Source organism: Cervus elaphus, chromosome 9 (assembly GCF_910594005.1).
Source record: "Cervus elaphus chromosome 9, mCerEla1.1, whole genome shotgun sequence".
Taxonomy (NCBI): domain Eukaryota; kingdom Metazoa; phylum Chordata; class Mammalia; order Artiodactyla; family Cervidae; genus Cervus; species Cervus elaphus.
In genome coordinates, this window is record NC_057823.1 from 13,159,562 (window position 1) to 13,180,063 (window position 20,502).

The 20,502-nt window shown below is 38.6% G+C and overlaps 2 protein-coding genes across 2 annotated transcripts in view; one reads left to right on the forward strand and one right to left on the reverse strand.

Annotated features, from left to right (window-relative positions):
• Nucleotides 1-1,332: 1,332 nt before the first annotated feature.
• LOC122699999 (DNA-directed RNA polymerase III subunit RPC9-like) lies at nucleotides 1,333-14,452 on the reverse strand. The gene is made up of 3 exons (XM_043912507.1): nucleotides 14,266-14,452; nucleotides 7,052-7,234; nucleotides 1,333-1,871 (listed from the first exon to the last, which is right to left on the reverse strand). The coding sequence occupies exons 1-3, from the start codon at nucleotides 14,450-14,452 to the stop codon at nucleotides 1,513-1,515; spliced, it is 729 nt and encodes a 242-aa protein (XP_043768442.1). The 3' UTR covers nucleotides 1,333-1,512.
• A 4,780-nt stretch (nucleotides 14,453-19,232) lies between these two features.
• LOC122700001 (adhesion G protein-coupled receptor E2-like) overlaps nucleotides 19,233-20,502 on the forward strand; it is a 42,884-nt gene continuing 41,614 nt past the window's right edge. The window contains exon 1 of the mRNA XM_043912508.1: nucleotides 19,233-19,299. Within this exon, the coding sequence (XP_043768443.1) occupies nucleotides 19,233-19,299 (67 nt within the window). The remainder of the gene's footprint in view (nucleotides 19,300-20,502) is intronic.

Below are 20,502 nucleotides of genomic sequence, written 5' to 3' on the forward strand. Positions count from 1 at the left end.
TCTAAGTAACATTTAATATCAGTTACACCAGGGTAAAATGGATATTCCTATATGGTACTAAGGTAAGTTTATATAGACACTTTACTCAGGAATTTGGTAGCAGCTATGGAAGTTTAAGATGCACAGACCCTAGGGTTCAGCAATCCTACTTTTAAAATCTTCATTCAAGACACATTCCTATGATTGCAGAAGATATTTACAAGAAGGTTTTTTGCATTACATTCACAAAATTGAAATATTGAAAGGTAGGTGAGCAAAACAATGTACACCAAGAGTGAATCCTAATGTAAGCTATGGACTTTGGTTGATCATGATGCATCAATATAGGTTCAAAACTTGTAACAAATGTGCCACTCTGGTGAGTGATACTGATAACAGGAGAAGCTATACCTGTCTGGAGGCAAGGGGAATATGAGAAAACCTCTGTACCTTCCTTTATTTTGCTGTGAATGAAAACGTATCCAAATAATACTGTCCAAAAAAATGAGCAATTTTGTTGACACCCAAATCTCTTGCAGTTTTCCACTTGACCTTCTCAGTTGCCCCTGAAACTACAACATTGATGTGGTCATTATCACCTCTTTGTTCTGAGATCACTGGCTGGCTGGGAGAATCTTTCTGATGGTTCAGTTCAGTTCAGTTCAGTTCAGTCGCTCAGTCGTGTCCGACTCTTTGCGACCCCATGAATCACAGCATGCCAGGCCTCCCTGTCCATCACCAACTCCCGGAGTTTACTCAAACTCATGTCCATCGAGTCGGTGATGCCATCCAGCCATGTCATCCTCTGTCATTCCCTTCTTCTCCTGCCCCCAATCCCTCCCAGCAACAGGGTCTTTTCCAATGAGTCAACACTTCACATGAGGTGGCCAAAGTACTGGAATTTCAGCTTCAACATCAGTCCTTCCAATGAACACCCAGGACTGAGCTCCTTTAGGATGAACTGGTTGGATCTCCTTGCAGTCCAAGGGACTCTCAAGAGTCTTCTCCAACACCACAGTTCAAAAGCATCAATTCTTTAGCGCTCAGCTATCTTCACAGCCCAACTCTCATATCCATACATGACTACTGGGAAAACCATAGCCTTGACTAGACAGAACTTTGTTGGCAAAGTAATGTCTCTTCTTTTTATTTTTATTTTTTATTTTATTTTATTTTATTTTTTTTAAAGCCAAGGCAAGTATTTTACCAGCTGTGTACAGAGACTTTCCCACAACCATGGCAAAGGCCACAGAAGAAATATTTTTACCACTGAGAGTTCCACAGTCATTGTCCTTTTTGACTCACTCCTCCTCTCTTTAGCTCTCTGCCCTGACCGTCTCAGCAAGTCCACCATGTTTGTTCTCCCAGAGGCACAAGGATTTCTTTTAAGATTATTTTTGTGGTTTACCCAACTAACCGGGAAATGAGGCCTGTTGGGACAGAAGGTAAAATCAAATAAACAATCCTCTGAATGTCTGGGAAACGGCTGCTGGGCCTTCAACTTCAGGAGACACTCGGGCCAGCTGTGCTCTTCTATGCGGGGTCCTCCTCATCCATCGCCACGTCGTCGCTGGTATTCTGCTGCTGCTCAGCCTCTGGCCCCGCGGGGAGGATGCTTGTGACGGTGTGGAGCGGAGCTTCGATCTGCTCCTCTGTCAGCCGTTCCTCACTCTCCTCCACCATCAGCTGGATCTCAACAGCAGTCACAGGCCTGTGATTCAGCAGCTGAAGCTTTTCAGCTTTGGTCAACTTGTGGCTTTTCATTGTTGTCAGAAATTCTCTCACAATCTCAGGACTCTGGTGCCTACATGGTGTTTTTGATATGTATTTTAATGTTTCATAAGTGATAGTATTCAAGTTCTGTTGCCCAGAACTGTGTTTATTCTTTCCACTTTCTTTTTTTTTTTTTTTCTAGATATATTTTTTTTTAATTTTTTTATTAGTTGGAGGCTAATTACTTCACAACATTTCAGTGGGTTTTGTCATACATTGATATGAATCAGCCATAGATTTACACTTATTCCCCATCCCGATCCCCCCTCCCATCTCCCTCTCCACCCGATTCCTCTAGGTCTTCCCAGTGCACCAGGCCCAAGCACTTGTCTCATGCATCCCACCTGGGCTGGTGATCTGTTTCACCATAGATAGTATACATGCTATTCTTTTGAAACATCCCACCCTCACCTTCTCCCACAGAGTTCAAAAGTCTGTTCTGTATTTCTGTGTCTCTTTTTCTGTTTTGCATATAGGGTTATCGTTACCATCTTTCTAAATTCCATATATATGTGTTAGTATGCTGTAATGTTCTTTATCTTTCTGGCTTACTTCACTCTGTATAAGGGGCTCCAGTTTCATCCATCTCATTAGGACTGGTTCAAATGAATTCTTTTTGACGGCTGAGTAAAATTCCATGGTGTATATGTACCACAGCTTCCTTATCCATTCATCTGCTGATGGGCATCTAGGTTGCTTCCATGTCCTGGCTATTATAAACAGTGCTGCGATGAACATTGGGATGCACGTGTCTCTTTCAGATCTGGTTTCCTCAGTGTGTATGCCCAGAAGTGGGATTGCTGGGTCATATGGCAGTTCTATTTCCAGTTTTTTAAGAAATCTCCACACTGTTTTCCATAGTGGCTGTACTAGTTTGCATTCCCACCAACAGTGTAAGAGGGTTCCCTTTTCTCCACAGCCTCTCCAGCATTTATTGCTTGTAGACTTTTGGATAGCAGCCATCCTGACTGGTGTGTAATGGTACCTCATTGTGGTTTTGATTTGCATTTCTCTAATAATGAGTGATGTTGAGCATCTTTTCATGTGTTTGTTAGCCATCTGTATGTCTTCTTTGGAGAAATGTCTGTTTAGTTCTCTGGCCCATTTTTTGATTGGGTCATTTATTTTTCTGGAATTGAGCTGCAGGAGTTGCTTGTATATTTTTGAGATTAATCCTTTGTCTGTTGCTTCATTTGCTATTATTTTCTCCCAATCTGACGGCTGTCTTTTCACCTTACTTATAGTTTCTTTTGTAGTGCAAAAGCTTTTAAGTTTCATTAGATCCCATTTGTTTAGTTTTGCTTTTATTTCCAATATTCTGGGAGGTGGGTCATAGAGGATCTTGCTGTGATTTATGTCGGAGAGTGTTTTGCCTATGTTCTCCTCTAGGAGTTTTATAGTTTCTGGTCTTACATTTAAATCTTTAATCCATTTTGAGTTTATTTTTGTGTATGGTGTTAGAAAGTGTTCTAGTTTCATTCTTTTGCAAGTGGTTGACCAGTTTTCCCAGCACCACTTTTTAAAGAGGTTGTCTTTTTTCCATTGTATATCCTTGCCTCCTTTGTCAAAGATAAGGTGTCCATAGGTTCGTGGATTTATCTCTGGGCTTTCTATTCTGTTCCATTGGTCTATATTTCTGTCTTTGTGCCAGTACCACACTGTCTTGATGACTGTGGCTTTGTAGTAGAGTCTGAAGTCAGGCAGGTTGATTCCTCCAGTTCCATTCTTCTTTTTCAAAATTACTTTGGCTATTCGAGGTTTTTTGTATTTCCATACAAATTGTGAAATTCTTTGGTCTAGTTCTGTGAAAAATACCGTTGGTAGCTTGATAGGGATTGCATTGAATCTATAGATTGCTTTGGGTAGAATAGCCATTTTGACAATATTGATTCTTCCAATCCATGAACACGGTATGTTTCTCCATCTGTTTGTGTCCTCTTTGATTTCTTTGATCAGTGTTTTATAGGTTTCTATGTATAGGTCTTTTGTTTCTTTAGGTAGATATACTCCTAAGTATTTTATTCTTTTTGTTGCAATGGTGAATGGTATTGTTTCCTTAATTTCTCTTTCTGTTTTTTCATTGTTAGTATATAGGAATGCAAGGGATTTCTGTGTGTTAATTTTATATCCTGCAACTTTACTATATTCGTTGATTAGTTCTAGTAATTTTCTGGTAGAGTCTTTAGGGTTTTCTATATAGAGGATCATGTCATCTGCAAACAGTGAGAGTTTCACTTCTCCTTTTCCTATCTGGATTCCTTTTACTTCTTTTTCTGCTCTGATTGCTGTGGCCAAAACTTCCAACACTATGTTGAACAGTAGTGGTGAGTGGGCACCCTTGTCTTGTTCCTGATTTCAGGGGAAATGCTTTCAATTTTTCACCATTGAGGGTGATGCTTGCTGTGGGTTTGTCATATATAGCTTTTATTATGTTGAGGTATGTTCCTTCTATTCCTGCTTTTTGGAGAGTTTTAATCATAAATGAGTGTTGAATTTTGTCAAAGGCTTTCTCTGCATCTATTGAGATAATCATATGGTTTTTATCTTTCAATTTGTTAATGTGGTGTATTACATTGATTGATTTGCGGATATTGAAGAATCCTTGCATTCCTGGGATAAAGCCCACTTGGTCGTGGTGTATGATTTTTTTAATATGTTGTTGGATTCTGTTTGCTAGAATTTTGTTAAGGATTTTTGCATCTATGTTCATCAGTGATATTGGCCTGTAGTTTTCTTTTTTTGTGGCATCTTTGTCAGGTTTTGGAATTAGGGTGATGGTGGCCTCATAGAATGAGTTTGGAAGTTTACCTTCTTCTGCAATTTTCTGGAAGAGTTTGAGTAAGATAGATGTTAGCTCTTCTCTAAATTTTTGGTAGAATTCAGCTGTGAAGCCATCTGGTCCTGGGCTTTTGTTTTCTGGAAGATTTTTGATTACAGTTTCGATTTCCTTGCCTGTGATGGGTCTGTTAAGATCTTCTATTTCTTCCTGGTTCAGTTTTGGAAAGTTATACTTTTCTAAGAATTTGTCCATTTCATCCAAGTTGTCCATTTTATTGGCATAGAGCTGCTGGTAGTAGTCTCTTATGATCCTTTGTATTTCAGTGTTGTCTGTTGTGATCTCTCCATTTTCATTTATAATTTTGTTAATTTGGTTCTTCTCTCTTTGTTTCTTAATGAGTCTTGCTAATGGTTTGTCAATTTTGTTTATTTTTTCAAAAAACCAGCTTTTAGCTTTGTTGATTTTTCCTATGGTCTCTTTAGTTTCTATTGCATTTATTTCTGCCTTAATTTTTAAGATTTCTTTCCTTCTGCTAACCCTGGGGTTCTTCATTTCTTCCTTCTCTAATTGCTTTAGGTGTAGAGTTAGGTTATTTATTTGGCTTTTTTCTTGTTTCTTGATGTAAGCCTGTAATGCTATGAACCTTCCCCTTAGCACTGCTTTTACAGTGTCCCATAGGTTTTGGGTTGTTGTGTTTTCATTTTCATTCATTTCTATACATATTTTGATTTCTTTTTTGATTTCTTCTATGATTTGTTGGTTATTCAGAAGCGTGTTATTTAGCCTCCAGGTGTTTGAATTTTTAACAATTTTTTTCCTGTAATTGAGATCTAATCTTACTGCACTGTGGTCAGAAAAGATGACTGGAATGATTTCAATTTTTTTGAATTTTCCAAGACCAGATTTATGGCCCAGGATGTGATCTATTCTGGAGAAGGTTCCGTGTGCACTTGAGAAAAAGGTGAAGTTGATTGTTTTGGGGTGAAATGTCCTATAGATATCAATTAGGTCTAGCTGGTCCATTGTGTCATTTAAAGTTTGTGTTTCCTTGTTAATTTTCTGTTTAGTTGATCTATCCATAGTTGTGAGTGGGGTATTAAAGTCTCCCACTATTATTGTGTTACTATTAATTTCCTCTTTCATACTCGTTAGTGTTTGCCGTACATATTGCGGTGCTCCTATGTTGGGTGCATATATATTTATAATTGTTATATCTTCTTCTTGGATTGATCCTTTGATCATTATGTAGTGTCCTTCTTTGTCTCTTTTCACAGCTTTTATTTGAAAGTCTATTTTATCTGATATGAGTATTGCGACTCCTGCTTTCTTTTGGTCTCCATTTGCATGAAATATTTTTTTCCAGCCCTAAAGTCCACTCCAGACACAGCAATCTAAACAAGATGAAAAGGCAAAGAAATACCCAACAGGTAAAGGAACATGAAAAATGCCCACCAAGTCAAACAAAAGAGGAGGAGATAGGGAATCTACCTGAAAAAGAATTTAGAATAATGATAATAAAAATGATCCAAAATCTTGAAAACAAAATGGAGTTACAGATAAATAGCCTGGAGACAAAGATTGAAAAGATACAAGAATTGTTTAATAAAGACCTAGAAGAAATAAAAAAGAGTCAATTAAAAATGAACAATGCAATGAATGAGGTCAAAAACACTTTGGAGGGAACCAAGAGTAGAATAACGGAGGCAGAAGATAGGATAAGTGAGGTAGAAGATAAAATGGTGGAAATAAATGAAGCAGAGAGGAAAAAAGAAAAAAGGATCAAAAGAAATGAGGACAACCTCAGGGACCTCTGGGACACTGTGAAACGCCCCAACATTCGAATCATAGGAGTTCCAGAAGAAGAAGACAAAAAGAAAGGCCATGAGAAAATACTCGAGGAGATAATAGCTGAAAACTTCCCTAAAATGGGGAAGGAAATAGCCACTCAAGTCCAAGAAACCCAGAGAGTCCCAAACAGGATAAACCCAAGGCGAAACACCCCAAGACACATATTAATCAAACTAACAAAGATCAAACACAAAGAACAAATATTAAAAGCAGCAAGGGAAAAACAACAAATAACACACAAAGGGATTCCCATAAGGATAACAGCTGACCTATCAATAGAAACCCTCCAGGCCAGAAGGGAATGGCAGGACGTCCTGAAAGTAATGAAAGAGAATAACCTACAACCTAGATTACTGTATCCAGCAAGGATCTCTTTCAGATATGAAGGAGAACTCAAAAGCTTTACAGATAAGCAAAAGCTGAGAGAATTCAGCACCACCAAACCAGCTCTTCAACAAATGCTAAAGGATCTTCTCTAGACAGGAAATGCAGAAAGGTTGTATAAACGTGAACCCAAAACAACAAAGTAAATGGCAACGGGACCACACCTATCAATAATTACCTTAAATGTAAATGGGTTGAATGCCCCAACCAAAAGACAAAGATTGGCTGAATGGATACAAAAACAAGACCCCCATATATGCTGTCTACAAGAGACCCACCTCTTTCCACTTTCTTTACGCTGCTCTTTCAAATCAGTTAGTAACTGGAACACCTCATAGTTACTGAGCAGCGCAGCATTGGCATCCTTCACTTCCTTATCGCCTCCGCCTCTTCTCCTCGGGTCACCAGCACACGCCAAGCTCCCGGCCGCCTCGCCGCGGCTCCTGGCTCCACGCCGAATGCCCTCTGTCTCTTCTTTTTAATATGCTGTCTAGGTTGGTCATAGCTTTCCTTCCAAGGAGTAAGAGTCTTTTAATTTCATGGCTGCAATCACCATCTGCAGTGATTTTGGAACCCAGAAAAATAAAAGTCAGCTGCTATTTCCACTATTTGCCATGAAGTGATAGGACCAGATGCCATGATCTTAGTTTTCTGAATGTTGGGCTTTAAGCCAACTTTTTCACTCTCCTCTTTCACTTGCATCAAGAGGTTCTTTAGTTCTTCTTCACTCTCTGCCATAAGGGTGGTGTCATCTGCATATCTGAGGTCATTGATATTTCTCCCGGCAATCTTGATTCCAACTTGTGCTTCATCCAGCCTAGCATTTCTCATGATGTACTCTGCATATAAGTTAAATAATCAGGGTGACTATATACAGTCTTGATGTATACCTTTTCCTATTTGGAACCAGTCTGTTGTTCCATGTCCAGTTCTAACTGTTGCTTCCTGACCTGCATACAGGTTTCTCAAGAGGCAGGTCAGGTGGTCTGGTATGCCCATCTCTTTCAGAATTTTCCACAGTTTATTGTGATCCACACAGTCAAAGGCTTTGGCATAGTCAATAAAGCAGAAGTAGAGGTTTTTCTGGAACTCTCTTGCTTTCTCGATGATCCAGCGGATGTTGGCAATTTGATCTCTGGTTCCTCTGTCTTTTCTAAAACCACCTTGAACATCTGGAAGTTCACAGTTCACGTATTGCTGAAGCCTGGCTTGGAGAATTTTAAGCATTACTTTACTAGTGTGTGAGATGAGTGCAATTGCGCAGTAGTTTGAGCATTCTTTGGCATTGCCTTTCTTTGGGGTTGGAATGAAAACTGACATTTTCCAGTCCTGTGACTACTGCTGAATTTTCAAAATTTGCTGGCATATTGAGTGCAACACTTTCACAGCATCATGTTTCAGGATTTGAAATAGCTCAACTGGAATTCCATCACATCCACTAGCTTTGTTCATAGTGATGTTTCTAAGGCCCATTTGACTTCACATTCCAGGATGACTGACTCTAGGTGAGTGATTATACCATCGTGATTATCTGGGTCATGAAGATGTTTTTTGTACTGTTCTTCTGTGTATTCTTGCCACCTCTTCTTAATATCTTCTGCTTCGGTTAGGTCCATACCATTTCTGTCCTTTATTGAACCCATCTTTGCATGAAATATACATAGTTGAGTGTAAAAAAGGCAACTAGAAATACAATGGGCATAGTATTATTGAGTTAATTCTTAGAGAGAGTTAAATATTCTATTTTTTCCGGTGCAAGGGAAAGAGCCTAAGTTTGGGGCAGTGATTAGAGGCATGGTAACTTCTGTAATGTCTGAGATGTTTCAGCAAGATATATTTTACTAATGTGATTAACAGGTTATGTGTTAAAAAGCAGAGGCATTACTTTGCCAACAAATGTCTGTCTAGTCAAAGCTATGGGTTTTCCAGTAGTCATGTAGGGATGTGAGAAATCGACCAAAAAGAAGGCTGAGTGCCAAAGAATTGATGCTTTCAAACTGTGGTGCTGGGGAAGACTCTTGAGAGTCCCTTGGACAGCAAGGAGATCAAACCAGTCAATCCTAAAGGAAATCAACCCTGAATATTCAATGGAAGATCTGATGCTGAAGCTGAAACTTCAATACTTTTGCCACCTGATGCGAAGAGCCAAATCATTGGAAAAGACCCTGGTACTGGGAAAGGTTGAAGGCAAATGGAGAAGAGTGCAGCAGAGGGCAAGGTGCTTAGGTAGCATCACTGACTCAGTGGACATGAATCTGAACAAAATCCAGGAGACAGTGGAGGACAGGGAAGCTTGGCATGAAGCAGTCAATGGGGTTGCAAAGAGTCAGACACAACTTAGCAACTGAATGACAACAGCAAGTTTTGTCTTGAGTTTACAAGATAGAATACACATCCTAGCCATAAAAAATAAGAATTCTGCTGAGGGCACTGGGATAGAGACAGTGTTCAAGAAGCACAATTTCTCAATTCTAGTAAGTTATTTAAAATTACAACATAAGCACTTAGTGCCTGTGTGAAGTGAAACTGTTAGTCACTCATCATATCCAATTCTTTGGGACCTCATGTATGTAGCCCACCAGGCTCCTCTGTCCAAGGGATTCTCCAGGCAAGAATACTGGAGTGTGTAGCCATGCCCTTCTCCAGGGATCTTCCCAAACCAGGAATCAAACTCATGTCTCCTTAATTGCAGGCAGGTTTCTTACTGTCTGAGCCACCAAGGCAGCACCAGTGCTTGTGTGCCTCACAATAAATAGAGTATAAAGAATAAGAGAGAACTTCTGAGTGTTTGAATAAATAACTCAAGTGTTCTCAGTGACTACTGGTGTTTTGAAAGAAAGAGCAAAGAGAAATGCAAAAAAAAAAAAGAAGAAGAAGAAGAATAGAATACTAAAATTTATAGGAAAGAGCAGTAGAGTGGGAACACAGACATCTCTGGGGAACCAGGTCTTATCTGTCTGGTTGTGGGGAGCCACAATCCTCACCTAAGTGTGGGAGTCATGATGCTCTGAGTGGTGGGGGAACCATAAGATAATGTTACTGAAAGGAGGGTTTGGGGTCCGGCTGCTCACGACTCAAAAGCCAATAAACAAGCCAGGATTGTGGAAAGGAAAATTTGCTTTATTTCTGCTGGCAACTGTGTGGGGGGGAGGGTGACAGACACCTGTCCAAAGGCTGACACCCCTCCCTCGACAATCAGGAGGTAAGGCTTTTATAGACAGATTGTGGGGGTGGGGTGCTACATGCAGTCATCTCTAACAGTCATCTTCAGATTGATTGGTTATCACTGGTCTGACCAACATCATCTTGAATGTTTTAGGTACAGTTCATCTTCAGCTCCAGGGTCCAATTGTTCCCATTTCTTTGTGGTCACTTCTCAGAATTGTGGCAGCTCAAGTCTTGGGTACAGTCTGGTCATCATGTCGCTAACTTCTCCATCTAGGGTTTTAGTATCTATAAGACAGCTCCCAGGATATGGCTCAGAATATTATCTATAGCCCTTGAGAAAGAACTAAAGGTCTTTGACTACGCTTAATGACTACATCATTATAATTTAGTCTCCTTTGACTGTTTTCCATTGTTTTATCATTTCTCATTTCTCTGATTAAACTTATTCTTTGACTAAAGTTTTCCACAGGCAAAAGAAAAGCAGAGGATGTGGGGGTTGGGGGAGGTGGGGTGCGGCAAGGACCATAGAGTCCTGCTCCATTTCAATAAGAGTGTCCATAGGATCATCCTCTCCCTGCTCCTTAAGAGGAATACTCTGCTGAGCCATTCAACTTTTCCTGCCTCCCAGTACTGAAGTCCTATATTCTACAGTTGATCATGGTCCTTATCTTTTGCATATCTCGGTAATGGCTCAAGGATTTCACAACGAGGTATGGGGTCTTTGCCCTCCTCCACTTTAAGTATCATGTTCATGTACATATCAAATAATCAATCTGCACCCACTTCAAATGTGCAATTCTCCTTTAAAACTAAAATATTTACTAACAAGGCAGAGTTAAATCAGAGTTCAATTATAATAAGAAAATACATAGTGCTAGAAGGCATATATACTTAAAAGGAATATTTTTATGTGAAAAATGCTAGTCACATAATCCTACATATAGTTTGAAACAATATTTTAAAAATATATAGATACATAAATCCATGTAGATTAATATTTAGAAAGATTAATGGGTTATTGCAAAGTTTAAATCCTAAGTGCCTTCATAAGGGAGAAAGAAAATGCACGTCCACTTGTGTTTTGGACAGGCCAGCTGTGGGTAAGGGAAATTTTTTTGTATTTTGCTGTATCAGTACATATATAACTTCTTTGAAGAGAATATTCATATATTGTGATACAACAAAAATTATAATTGCTATCAAAGAAAAAGTAACACATGTATGAATAATTTTCCACTTCTCAGTTTAATGTGTTCACGTCTAACTTACATGGTATTTCTTCTTCAGACTATGGTGGTAATTTACAATTTTTCTCTTGGTGTATTTGTATTTTCCATACCAGTTGCTGCTTGCAATCTCTGTTCCTGGAATCCATTATTTTCCACAGGACATACATTCTTTGGATGTGGGATAAGGAGAAAGAGTAAATCAAACCCAATCACCCCTAATATGCTACTTTCACCTCACTGCTTGAAAATTTCTAGCTGCTTCCTGAAGCAGACAGTACAAAGCACTTTTCTCAACAAGCAAACCCCATGGAAACAAGCCTTCATCCACTCCTCCAAAAAGAACCCTACAAAACAATGTCTCCCAGGAGTGATCCCAGATTCATCTCTTACCACACTCGTAACTTTTCCTAGCTGGGAAATTCATTCTGTACTGAATACAGTTTAAGCAATGTCCCAGCCCTTTGCTGTGTGTTTCCCCTTGAATTATTTCATATCATATATCTTAGCTTCCTCAGTTCAATTCCCTCTCATTATCATCCCCGAATCGTCTCTGCTGCCACTCCAGATTTCCCTATCTAACTCCTTCAGGACATGATCCTCTTTGCTCGATCAATCTTTCATATTCTCTCATCAAGACTCCTCAACCACAGACTGTCAATCTGGGTGATCAATTTAGACCCACAATAGTCTCTCTCATTATGTGACACTCAGTTTGCTTTCAGGCTCTACAGTCATCCAATTTTCACATCCACCAAGAGTAGATGGATTCTCAGCATCTCCAATGTTCAAGTCTTAGATTCTTGAGTCATGCTTCTGGATTTCCACACACACAAGGTTTCAATTCCCCTTATTCTCATGTTTCCATTGACAGGAAGTCATGGTATGTGGTTTCCAGTCTACTCTAGTCACAAACTTCTGGTTTCCAGATCTCTGAGAATACCAACAGAAAAGAAAAGATTGAATCTTAGCAAAGGTCCTTTTTTATCTATCAGACAATACAAAGTCTCTGCTCTAAATGCTTCTAAAGCAGGGAGCTCAAGGAGAAGATCGGTTCATTGCAGCACTGTAAGAAGAAAACACAAGCTACTCAAATGAACTATTAATAAACTATAGCAAAATGAAAAGTCATCTCAATTTTAAGGAATGCTGGTCCACAGACCCAAAGACTTCTACCTATGTTGACAAGGAAAAATTTCCTTGTACGCTATAAAGAATGGTCAAGTTTTTGGGTGATTTTCAGTAAATGCTTCATAGTTCCAAAAGTATATATTTATTAATATTTGAATATTTAGGGAATATTTTATAACTGTCAAGGTTAAAATATAGACTCTATGTATACCAGAAAAAACTATAGTTTTGTGATAGTAGATAGTAACTATGAAAGGGAGACAAGATCAGGGTAGGAATCGATCATACATGTCTTGTGTTTTGGGTTTATTTTTTCAATCAATATTTATTCATGTTGTCCTTGTTATCAATTTTTTTTCAATTTAAATAATGTAAGAATATAGCTACTGAAAAGCACCATCTAACACATGACATACATCAACTCTGTGTGCTCTGCCAAATTCCTTATGCATACAGAATATCTGATACCTTTTCTTAAAATGCAATTTATAACTCAATAACCATTGAACTTTTACCAGTAAGGAAGCAGGACTTATTGTGGTGCAACCTCATGGAGAACTATTAAGTGTTCATCTCAAAATATTTGAACACTGATACTTGAGTTGTCTCACAAATCTTTATCCCACCTCCAAACTCACACAAGTGCGATTAAAAAAGAAAGATACAAGTGCTTGAAAGAAATACACAAAAGAGTCTTTATTTGCAGAGGGCAAGTTGTCTATCAAAGAAACTTCAGAGAGTTTATTGAAAAATATTGAGTTCTACATCTATAGCAAGATCAACTTGTAAAGTGCAATGTTTTTTTCTATCAAAAGAAAAAACCATTTTAAAATGATATAGGAAAATTGTTTGAAATTTAAGAATAATACTAGGAACAATCTTCCAAGAATGCACGAAGTTCTTAGGCAGAAAACTGGAAAGTATAATTGAAAGAAATCATAAGCTACATAGGCTGTTATACTGGAGGGGTTGGGAAATCTTAGTTTTATAAGGAATCTATTACCTCCAAATTAATCTACAGAGCCAGTTCAATCAAAATCAAAGTCCCAAGACATTTTTTATGGGCCTTACTAATGTTTATATAGTATAAAATTGTGAAAAAGGAAATTGCACAGTTCTAAAGAATGACATTTATAAATTGCTATTTCTTACCCTTTGCTTTGCTTTGGTCAAGCTTGAAACAAGTGCTTCTCTTTTTCCTACAGGTCTCTGAACTAAGTTTATCCACAAGCCTGAGTAAGAATCAAAATAAAGTAGAACATGCCTTCATTTTTAACTTCTCCTGGAAAATGGCTGACCACATTAAAATCAATTTCCTGTCACAAACTGAGGATAATTTCCCCTTACTTGTCCAGCTCCCCCTTCCAAAAATTAAGTTTATCTCTGCCTGTTTCCTCCTTTACACTATCAAAGAATTTTTTTTTCAGTATGATTTTGAGATCCTCACAGATTTCTGAGATCAGAGCACTCTCCCTATTACAATAGACTTTCTAGTGAAAGTCTATTCTTATCCAACCAGATTCACACATTTAACAGGAAATACAGAAATTTGCTTCATAGCACTTATAAAAACAAAACTAAACCATTTTAACTGTGTTACTGGTCTGGAAATGGGAAAATGGATTCATGAAACAGAATAACAAATACACCATGTATAGAAATTTAATGTTCAGTAGATATGGTATTTCAAATCAATGTATGAAAGATGGCATGTGAAGTCAGGAAAGTCACAATAACTCCTCCAATAAATCACATCAAGATAGCAGGTTATTTATTCAGGAAAAATTATTGAATGAACAAATTCCAAGTATACTAACAATCTACCAAATAAACATTGGAAGATGAAGAACAATGCCCTAGTCATGGCTAAAGCAAAATCCACATAGTAAATAATTGAAAACTAGACCAAAATAAAAATTTGTAATGACATAGCTGTCAATTTCATCTTACTTCAGTTATAATGAGAATGATGTTTACCCTGTTTACTATCAACATGAGCACAGACATGCAGCATCATCAAATGAGCCTGATGTTCACAGATACTCCTGTCCAGAGAGGTCAGAAAATGTTCAGTGAACAGGGTGTGCAAGTCATCTCGGACCCATTGCACAGCATTCAACTTTTTGATGGGTGCATCCTCAGTATCTGGCTTTCCTGCCAACATAGTTACTTAGTCCAATCCCTGGAGGCAGCTGTGAGCTAGACAGGGCCATCAGCAGTCAAATCCCAGTTTAGAAGGAGTGACTTGACTGTATCTAGTTAATAATGTCTTTGTTCTTCAGGTTCCTGGGGCTTCTACTATGGGTAGGAGACCAGCTGAATTCAGAGAGAATACAACTGTGACTTATACACATATTTTCATTTAAAAATCTGCATTTGAAAGGAGTAACTTCACCCTAATTTCTGTGTTCAAACCCCACTTGGTGTTACTGACCTTGCTTTTCTTCATTCTTTTATCCCAGTGAAAATGGATGATCTTGCTCTTAGTCTCAGCTTTCCCTTTACTGAGAATATTCTTAGGGGCTTAAAATTATTGACACTGCTGCTTCCAGCATAGCTGCCTCTCAAATTAAAGTGAATATCTTCTCTTTTTTTGTTTACCCTTCTCCAGAAATAAAATAGGTAACAGGTTTTCAGGGGGGTTGGGGAATATGGTAACAAAAGACTCCACAATCAGAGTTTAAAGATGTGATACCATTAAAAACTTTGCATTTTGTTTTTTCAAAACAAAGATACACACACACATCATGCACATATATATATTCTTAACAACTTAAGTAAATACAATGAATAAAATAGTTTGCAAGAGATATGAGTATATAATTCACAGATTACCATGAAAATACAAAAATATGTGAAAATTTCAACTACACTGGTAATCAAAGAAATACAAATTTTTCTGAGATTAAAGTAAATTGTTTATCCATCAAATTGGGGAAGTTGAAAGCATTTGATAATGTATAATTTCAAGATTCCTAAGTCTCTTAATGTTTAAATGCCAACCTTACAGAATCTTACAAATGTAAAGTTGAAAGTTCCTTTACAAATTATCTAGACTGATTCTTTACAAATTATATACTTTCATTCTATTCAGGAAAAAGAAAAACCTATGCCTCCTTCAGAGACAGTGACTCATAAGCTTGAAGTTTTGACATTTTTGTATGCACAGATATGTCAGATCAGTTTCTTTCTCTCCCTTAGTTCTTGTCTCATCATAACAAAGATTTGAAATGACAAAATAATCACAGTTTTTGTGATTTCTCAGCTCTTGCCTCCTCATAGCAAGGATTTGGGACAATAGCCTAGTTATAGCTCAAGTAGCCAGGATTTATTAAGGAGACAGCAGATAGCTCAGCCTCAAGGTTATTGTCTCATCAACAGACTAGTTACAGCTCATATAGGCTAGTTAGAGTGCAAAATGGCAGCAGGCAGTAGACAGTACACCCTCAATATGGTAGAGCGGGCTGACCCCACAGGAGAGATTTGATCTCTCTTGTCTTCCCTTTGTATAGTTTCTGTCTCATCCTCCTGGAGTCTGATTGGTTCAGCCTTACACAAAATAGAACTTGTATCCCCACCACCAATCAAGAAAGGGAGTGCAAAAAGGCATATGCTCAAGACCAATAAGGGAATGGAACGTGTTCTGGGCATGTTTTCTTACCAGAGGCTCTCACTCCAGTCTTCAGCTTCCTCTTTTAAAGGCTTTTTCTTTGTTTGCCCTCTGCATGGCTTTTCCTAGCCACCATCTTGGACTCTCCTTTCCATTCTAATGACCTAATATAAAATGAATTAACTTCCTAACATTTTTAAGTTCCTATATCTTAGTCTTCCATTAATTTCATTCTAAGTGAGATAATGGAGAAGGCAATGACAGCCCTCTCCAGTATTCTTGCCTGGAAAATCCCATGGACGGAGGAGCCTGGTAGGCTGCAGTCCATGAGGTCTTGAAGAGTCAGACACGACTGAGCGACTTCATTTTCACTTTTCACTTTCATGCATTGGAGGAGGAAATGGCAACCCACTCCAGTGTTCTTGCCTGGAAAATCCCAGGGACGGAGGAGCCTGGTAGGCTGCTGTCTATGGGGTCACACAGAGTCGGACACAACTGAAGCGACTTAGCAGCAAGTGAGATCAATGATGGACTAGTACATATGTCACTTAAACCAACTGACAACAAAACTTTTTATATTAAAAATGAAAAAAATATGGCAGCAAGAGTGTTAATTTCATATAGGAAGTTGACCCTATCCTATAGCACCAATGGCACTTTGAGTGTCATTAAATACAAGAGTTATAGAATTTATCACAATGTAAGATATATATACTCTACAACCCAAGATTAGAACCACATAATGTCTCTTCTAAGGAAAATATCAAATGTTCTTATGGTACTTTTGAGATATTCACTGCAGCATTATTGTATGGGCATAAAAACAGAGAATGGAAAAATATAATTTCTTCATATTGTAAAATCTGGATACATGCAACAGCAGCAGAAAAGAAAAATGTGGATTTACATGCAATGACATGAAAGAACTCCCCAAGAACTATTGCTGACTAAAGAAACTTTAAAGACAAAGTTCTTAGCATGAAAAACCTTATTTGAAGCACAATGACATCCAAAGTATGTATAAACATCTTATCTATCAGACAAACATAAGACTCTAAAAGATTTAGAGAAGCAAGATAGGACAAAAAACAAGTTTGTAAATATAGAGAAGAGAGGTCAGAGAGGGGAAGTGGGTGAAGGATATAAAAAGGTACAAGCATCCAGTTATAAAATAAGTCATGTAGATATAACGTGCAACAAAGCAACAATAGCTAATAATATTGTATTGCAAGGTTTCTAACAAAGTAAACCTTTTTTTTTTTAATGTTCCATTCAGAATTTAATGATTCTTCTAAATCAGTCTTATCCATTGACAGTAATCACGGTGAGAGGCCCTCTCTCCCTCTCTCTCTCCCTTTCTCCATACTCCCCAGATTAAGCAATCAGGAAATTTATTATCTTACATACTGGGAAGTTCTGAGGTCAAACAAACTTCAGTGTTGGGTGATTCAGCTGATCAACAGTGTCATCAAGGTCCATTTTTCTGCTCTGCCTTTCTGACTGGACTGGTGCTCCTTTTCAGGCTGCTGGATGGAGCCATTCCAGCATTGCATTCAGAAATTGCAATGCCCTGAAAGAAAAGGGATGCCAGGGTTTTTTCTTAGGAAGGAGGAATCTTACTAGAAGCCCCACAGCTTTTGGTCCTCATTGCAAGAATGAAGTCACCAATCCATTCTGAAACCAACCTCTGACTGGGGATGGGGCACCATAGCTGTTTATGGTCAAACAGACTGTACCTTAGAAATGGGGGGATGGTGATGGTAGTCATCGTTGTTCATAACTGGAACTCTTGGACCCTGAGGACAAAGAAAATAAATGTGAGGGACATCAAAGAACACCTGCCTGTGAGTTAACTTGCCTAATTGAGTTGAATTTTTTTGTTGAGTTAATAATTGCATTGGCCAAAGAGTTGAAAGTTCCCATCACAAGCAAAAACAATTTGCAACTGTGTGGTGATGGATGTTAATGAATTATTTCGGTAATCATTTGGCAATATATACAAATATCAAATAATCCTGTTTCACATTTGAAACTCATATCATATTGTGTGCCCATTACAACATGATTTTTAAATGTCCACTAATAAATACATAATTCTGCTCACTCTGACCTAAGAACCTCATAGGGGTAAAAAGTACAGTATGATTATTCATGTTGGGGAAGTTTTCTTATACATAGTATCACACCTTCGGAGAGTGAAAAAGTTGGCTTAAAGCTCAACATTCAGAAAACTAAGATCATGGCATACGATTCCATCACTCATGGCAGATAGATGGGGAAACAGTGGAAAGAGTGGTTGACTTTACTTTTCTGGGCTCCAAAATCACTGCAGATGGTGACTGCAGCCATGAAATTAAAAGACACTTAATCCTTGGAAGGAAAGTTATGACCAACCTAGACAGCATATTAAAGAAGAGACATTCCTTTGTCAACAAAGGTCCATCTAGTCAAGGCTATGGTTTTTCCAGTGGTCATGTATGGGTGTGAGAGTTGGACTATATAGAAAGCTGAGCACCAAAGAATTGATGCTTTTGAGCTGTGGTGTTGGAGAAGACTCTTGAGAGTCCCTTGGACTGTAAGAAGATCCAACCAGCCCATCCTAAAGGAGCTCAGTCCTGGGTGTTCATTGGAAGGACTGATGTTGAAGCTGAAACTCCAATACTTTGGCCTCCTGGTGCGAAGAGCTGACTCATTGGAAAAGACCCTGATGCTGGGAAAGATTGAGGGCAAGAGGAGAAGGGGACAACAGAGGATGAGATAGTTGGATGACATCATCAACTCACAGGACATGGGTTTGGGTGGGCTCCGGGAGTTGGTGATGGACAAGGAGGCCTGGCGTGCTGCGGTTCATGGGGTCACAGAGAATTGGACACGACTGAGTGACTGAACTGAACTGAACTGATACCAAAAAGATTCAAAAACCACCTTCAGTGAGTATTTCAGTACAAATACTATGTGAAAGTCGCTCAGTCATGTCCCACTCTTTGTGACCCCATGGACTATGCAGTTCATGGAATTCTCCAGGCCAGAATACTGGAGTAGGTAGCCTTTCCCTTCTCCAGTGGATCTTCCCGACCCATGAATCGAACCGGGGTCTCCTACATTGCAGGCAGATTCTTTACCAGCTGAACCACAAGGGAAACCCAAATACTAATTCAGTATAAATACCATGCACATAGTTTAAAAATAGAACTGCAGTTTCTAAGAAGCTAATCATAGGGCAGATTAAAAGGGAAGAAAGAATCCAGATCAGCATTTTCCTCAGTCAGCTTCTTCAAAATGCAAGTCACACTTAAAACAAGAAGTCTTTTCAACACACACAGACCAAGATCAGATGTCTTCCGTGGCTGGGCTTGCTGGTCTCTACATCATGAAAAACGGCTATCTAAGGTTGCTTCCAGGTGTGTAGAATTATAACACGGGGTATAGAAAAATAAAGCTGTTTGGGGACTCTATCCAGTCTGTGAATATTCTCTTCTTTCTTTCATCCTTGATATTTAACTTGCTTTCCTACTATCTCTATAAGGGATAGACAAGTAGAAATTTTAAGGATATTAGCACATTGATAGTAAGTTCCAAAGGAGAAAACTGGTGAAACTTACGTCGAGGCAAATTGGGGACTTAAAGATTTCTCATTTTACCACCTGTATTAGTCCAGGTTTCCCTGAGAAACAGAATTCACTGGAATGTTTATAGAGAAGGAAAGAGAAAGGGATTTATTGAAGGATCTTGTTCATGGGACTGCGGAGGTTGGAAAGTTCAGAATCTACAGGACAGGGAGGCAGGCTGGAAACCCTGGGGGGACCTAATGCTGCTTCTCAAGTCCAAATGCAATTCTGGAAGAATTCTCTTCCTCAGTGAGGTCAGTCTTTTTACTCTAAGATTTTCAACTGTTTGAAAAAGGATCACATATATAATGGAGAGTAATCTGCTTTACTCAAAGTCTATTGATTTAAATGGGAGTGTGCATGCATGTTTAGTTGCAAAGTCGTCTCAGATTCTTTGGGACCCAATGGGCTGTAATCCACCAGGCTTCTCTGTACATGGGATTTCCCAGACAAAAATACTGGAGCAAATTGTTAATTTCTTCTCCAGGGGATCTTCCCAGCCCAGGGATTGAGCCTGCATCTCCTGCTAGGCAGGCGGATTCTTTACCACTAAGTGACCTGGGAAGCCCTGATTTAAATGTTAATCTCATTTTTAAAAGCAAAACAAAACTCCCAGCAGCATCTAGACTAGTGTTTGACAAAATATCTGGGTACTATGGCTGAGACAAGTCTGATAAACTTTTTTTTTTTTTTTCCCAGAAGAGTGGAAAACCAGCCTATTTGAAAGTTCTAATGGCATAAGAAAAACACCATTACTTATTCTATAGGCTTTATGTGGGATGGAATGATTTGAAGGAAACCACTCCAGTATTCTTGCCTGGAAAATTTCATGGACAGAGAAGCCTAGTGGGCTGCAGCCTATGCGGAGGCAAAGAATCAGACACAACTGAGCAACTAACATTTTCAATAGTGATTTGGTGAAAAAACAGTATCAGGAAGGTCAGCTTAATTCTGATGAATCTGTATTTTCTTCACTGTTTAGAATAATACCTGTTA

Coding starts and splice junctions, on each gene's coding strand:
- LOC122699999 (XM_043912507.1), bottom strand. CDS start 14,452: ATGTTGGCAGGAAAGCCAGATACTGAGGATGCACCCATCAAAAAGTTG. Junction 7,235..14,265: donor TCATGTTGATAGTAAACAGG/GTAAACATCATT, acceptor ATTAAAAAGAAG/AGACAGAGGGCATTCGGCGT. Junction 1,872..7,051: donor GAAAGAGCAGCGTAAAGAAA/GTGGAAAGAGGT, acceptor AAAAAAAAGAAA/GTGGAAAGAATAAACACAGT.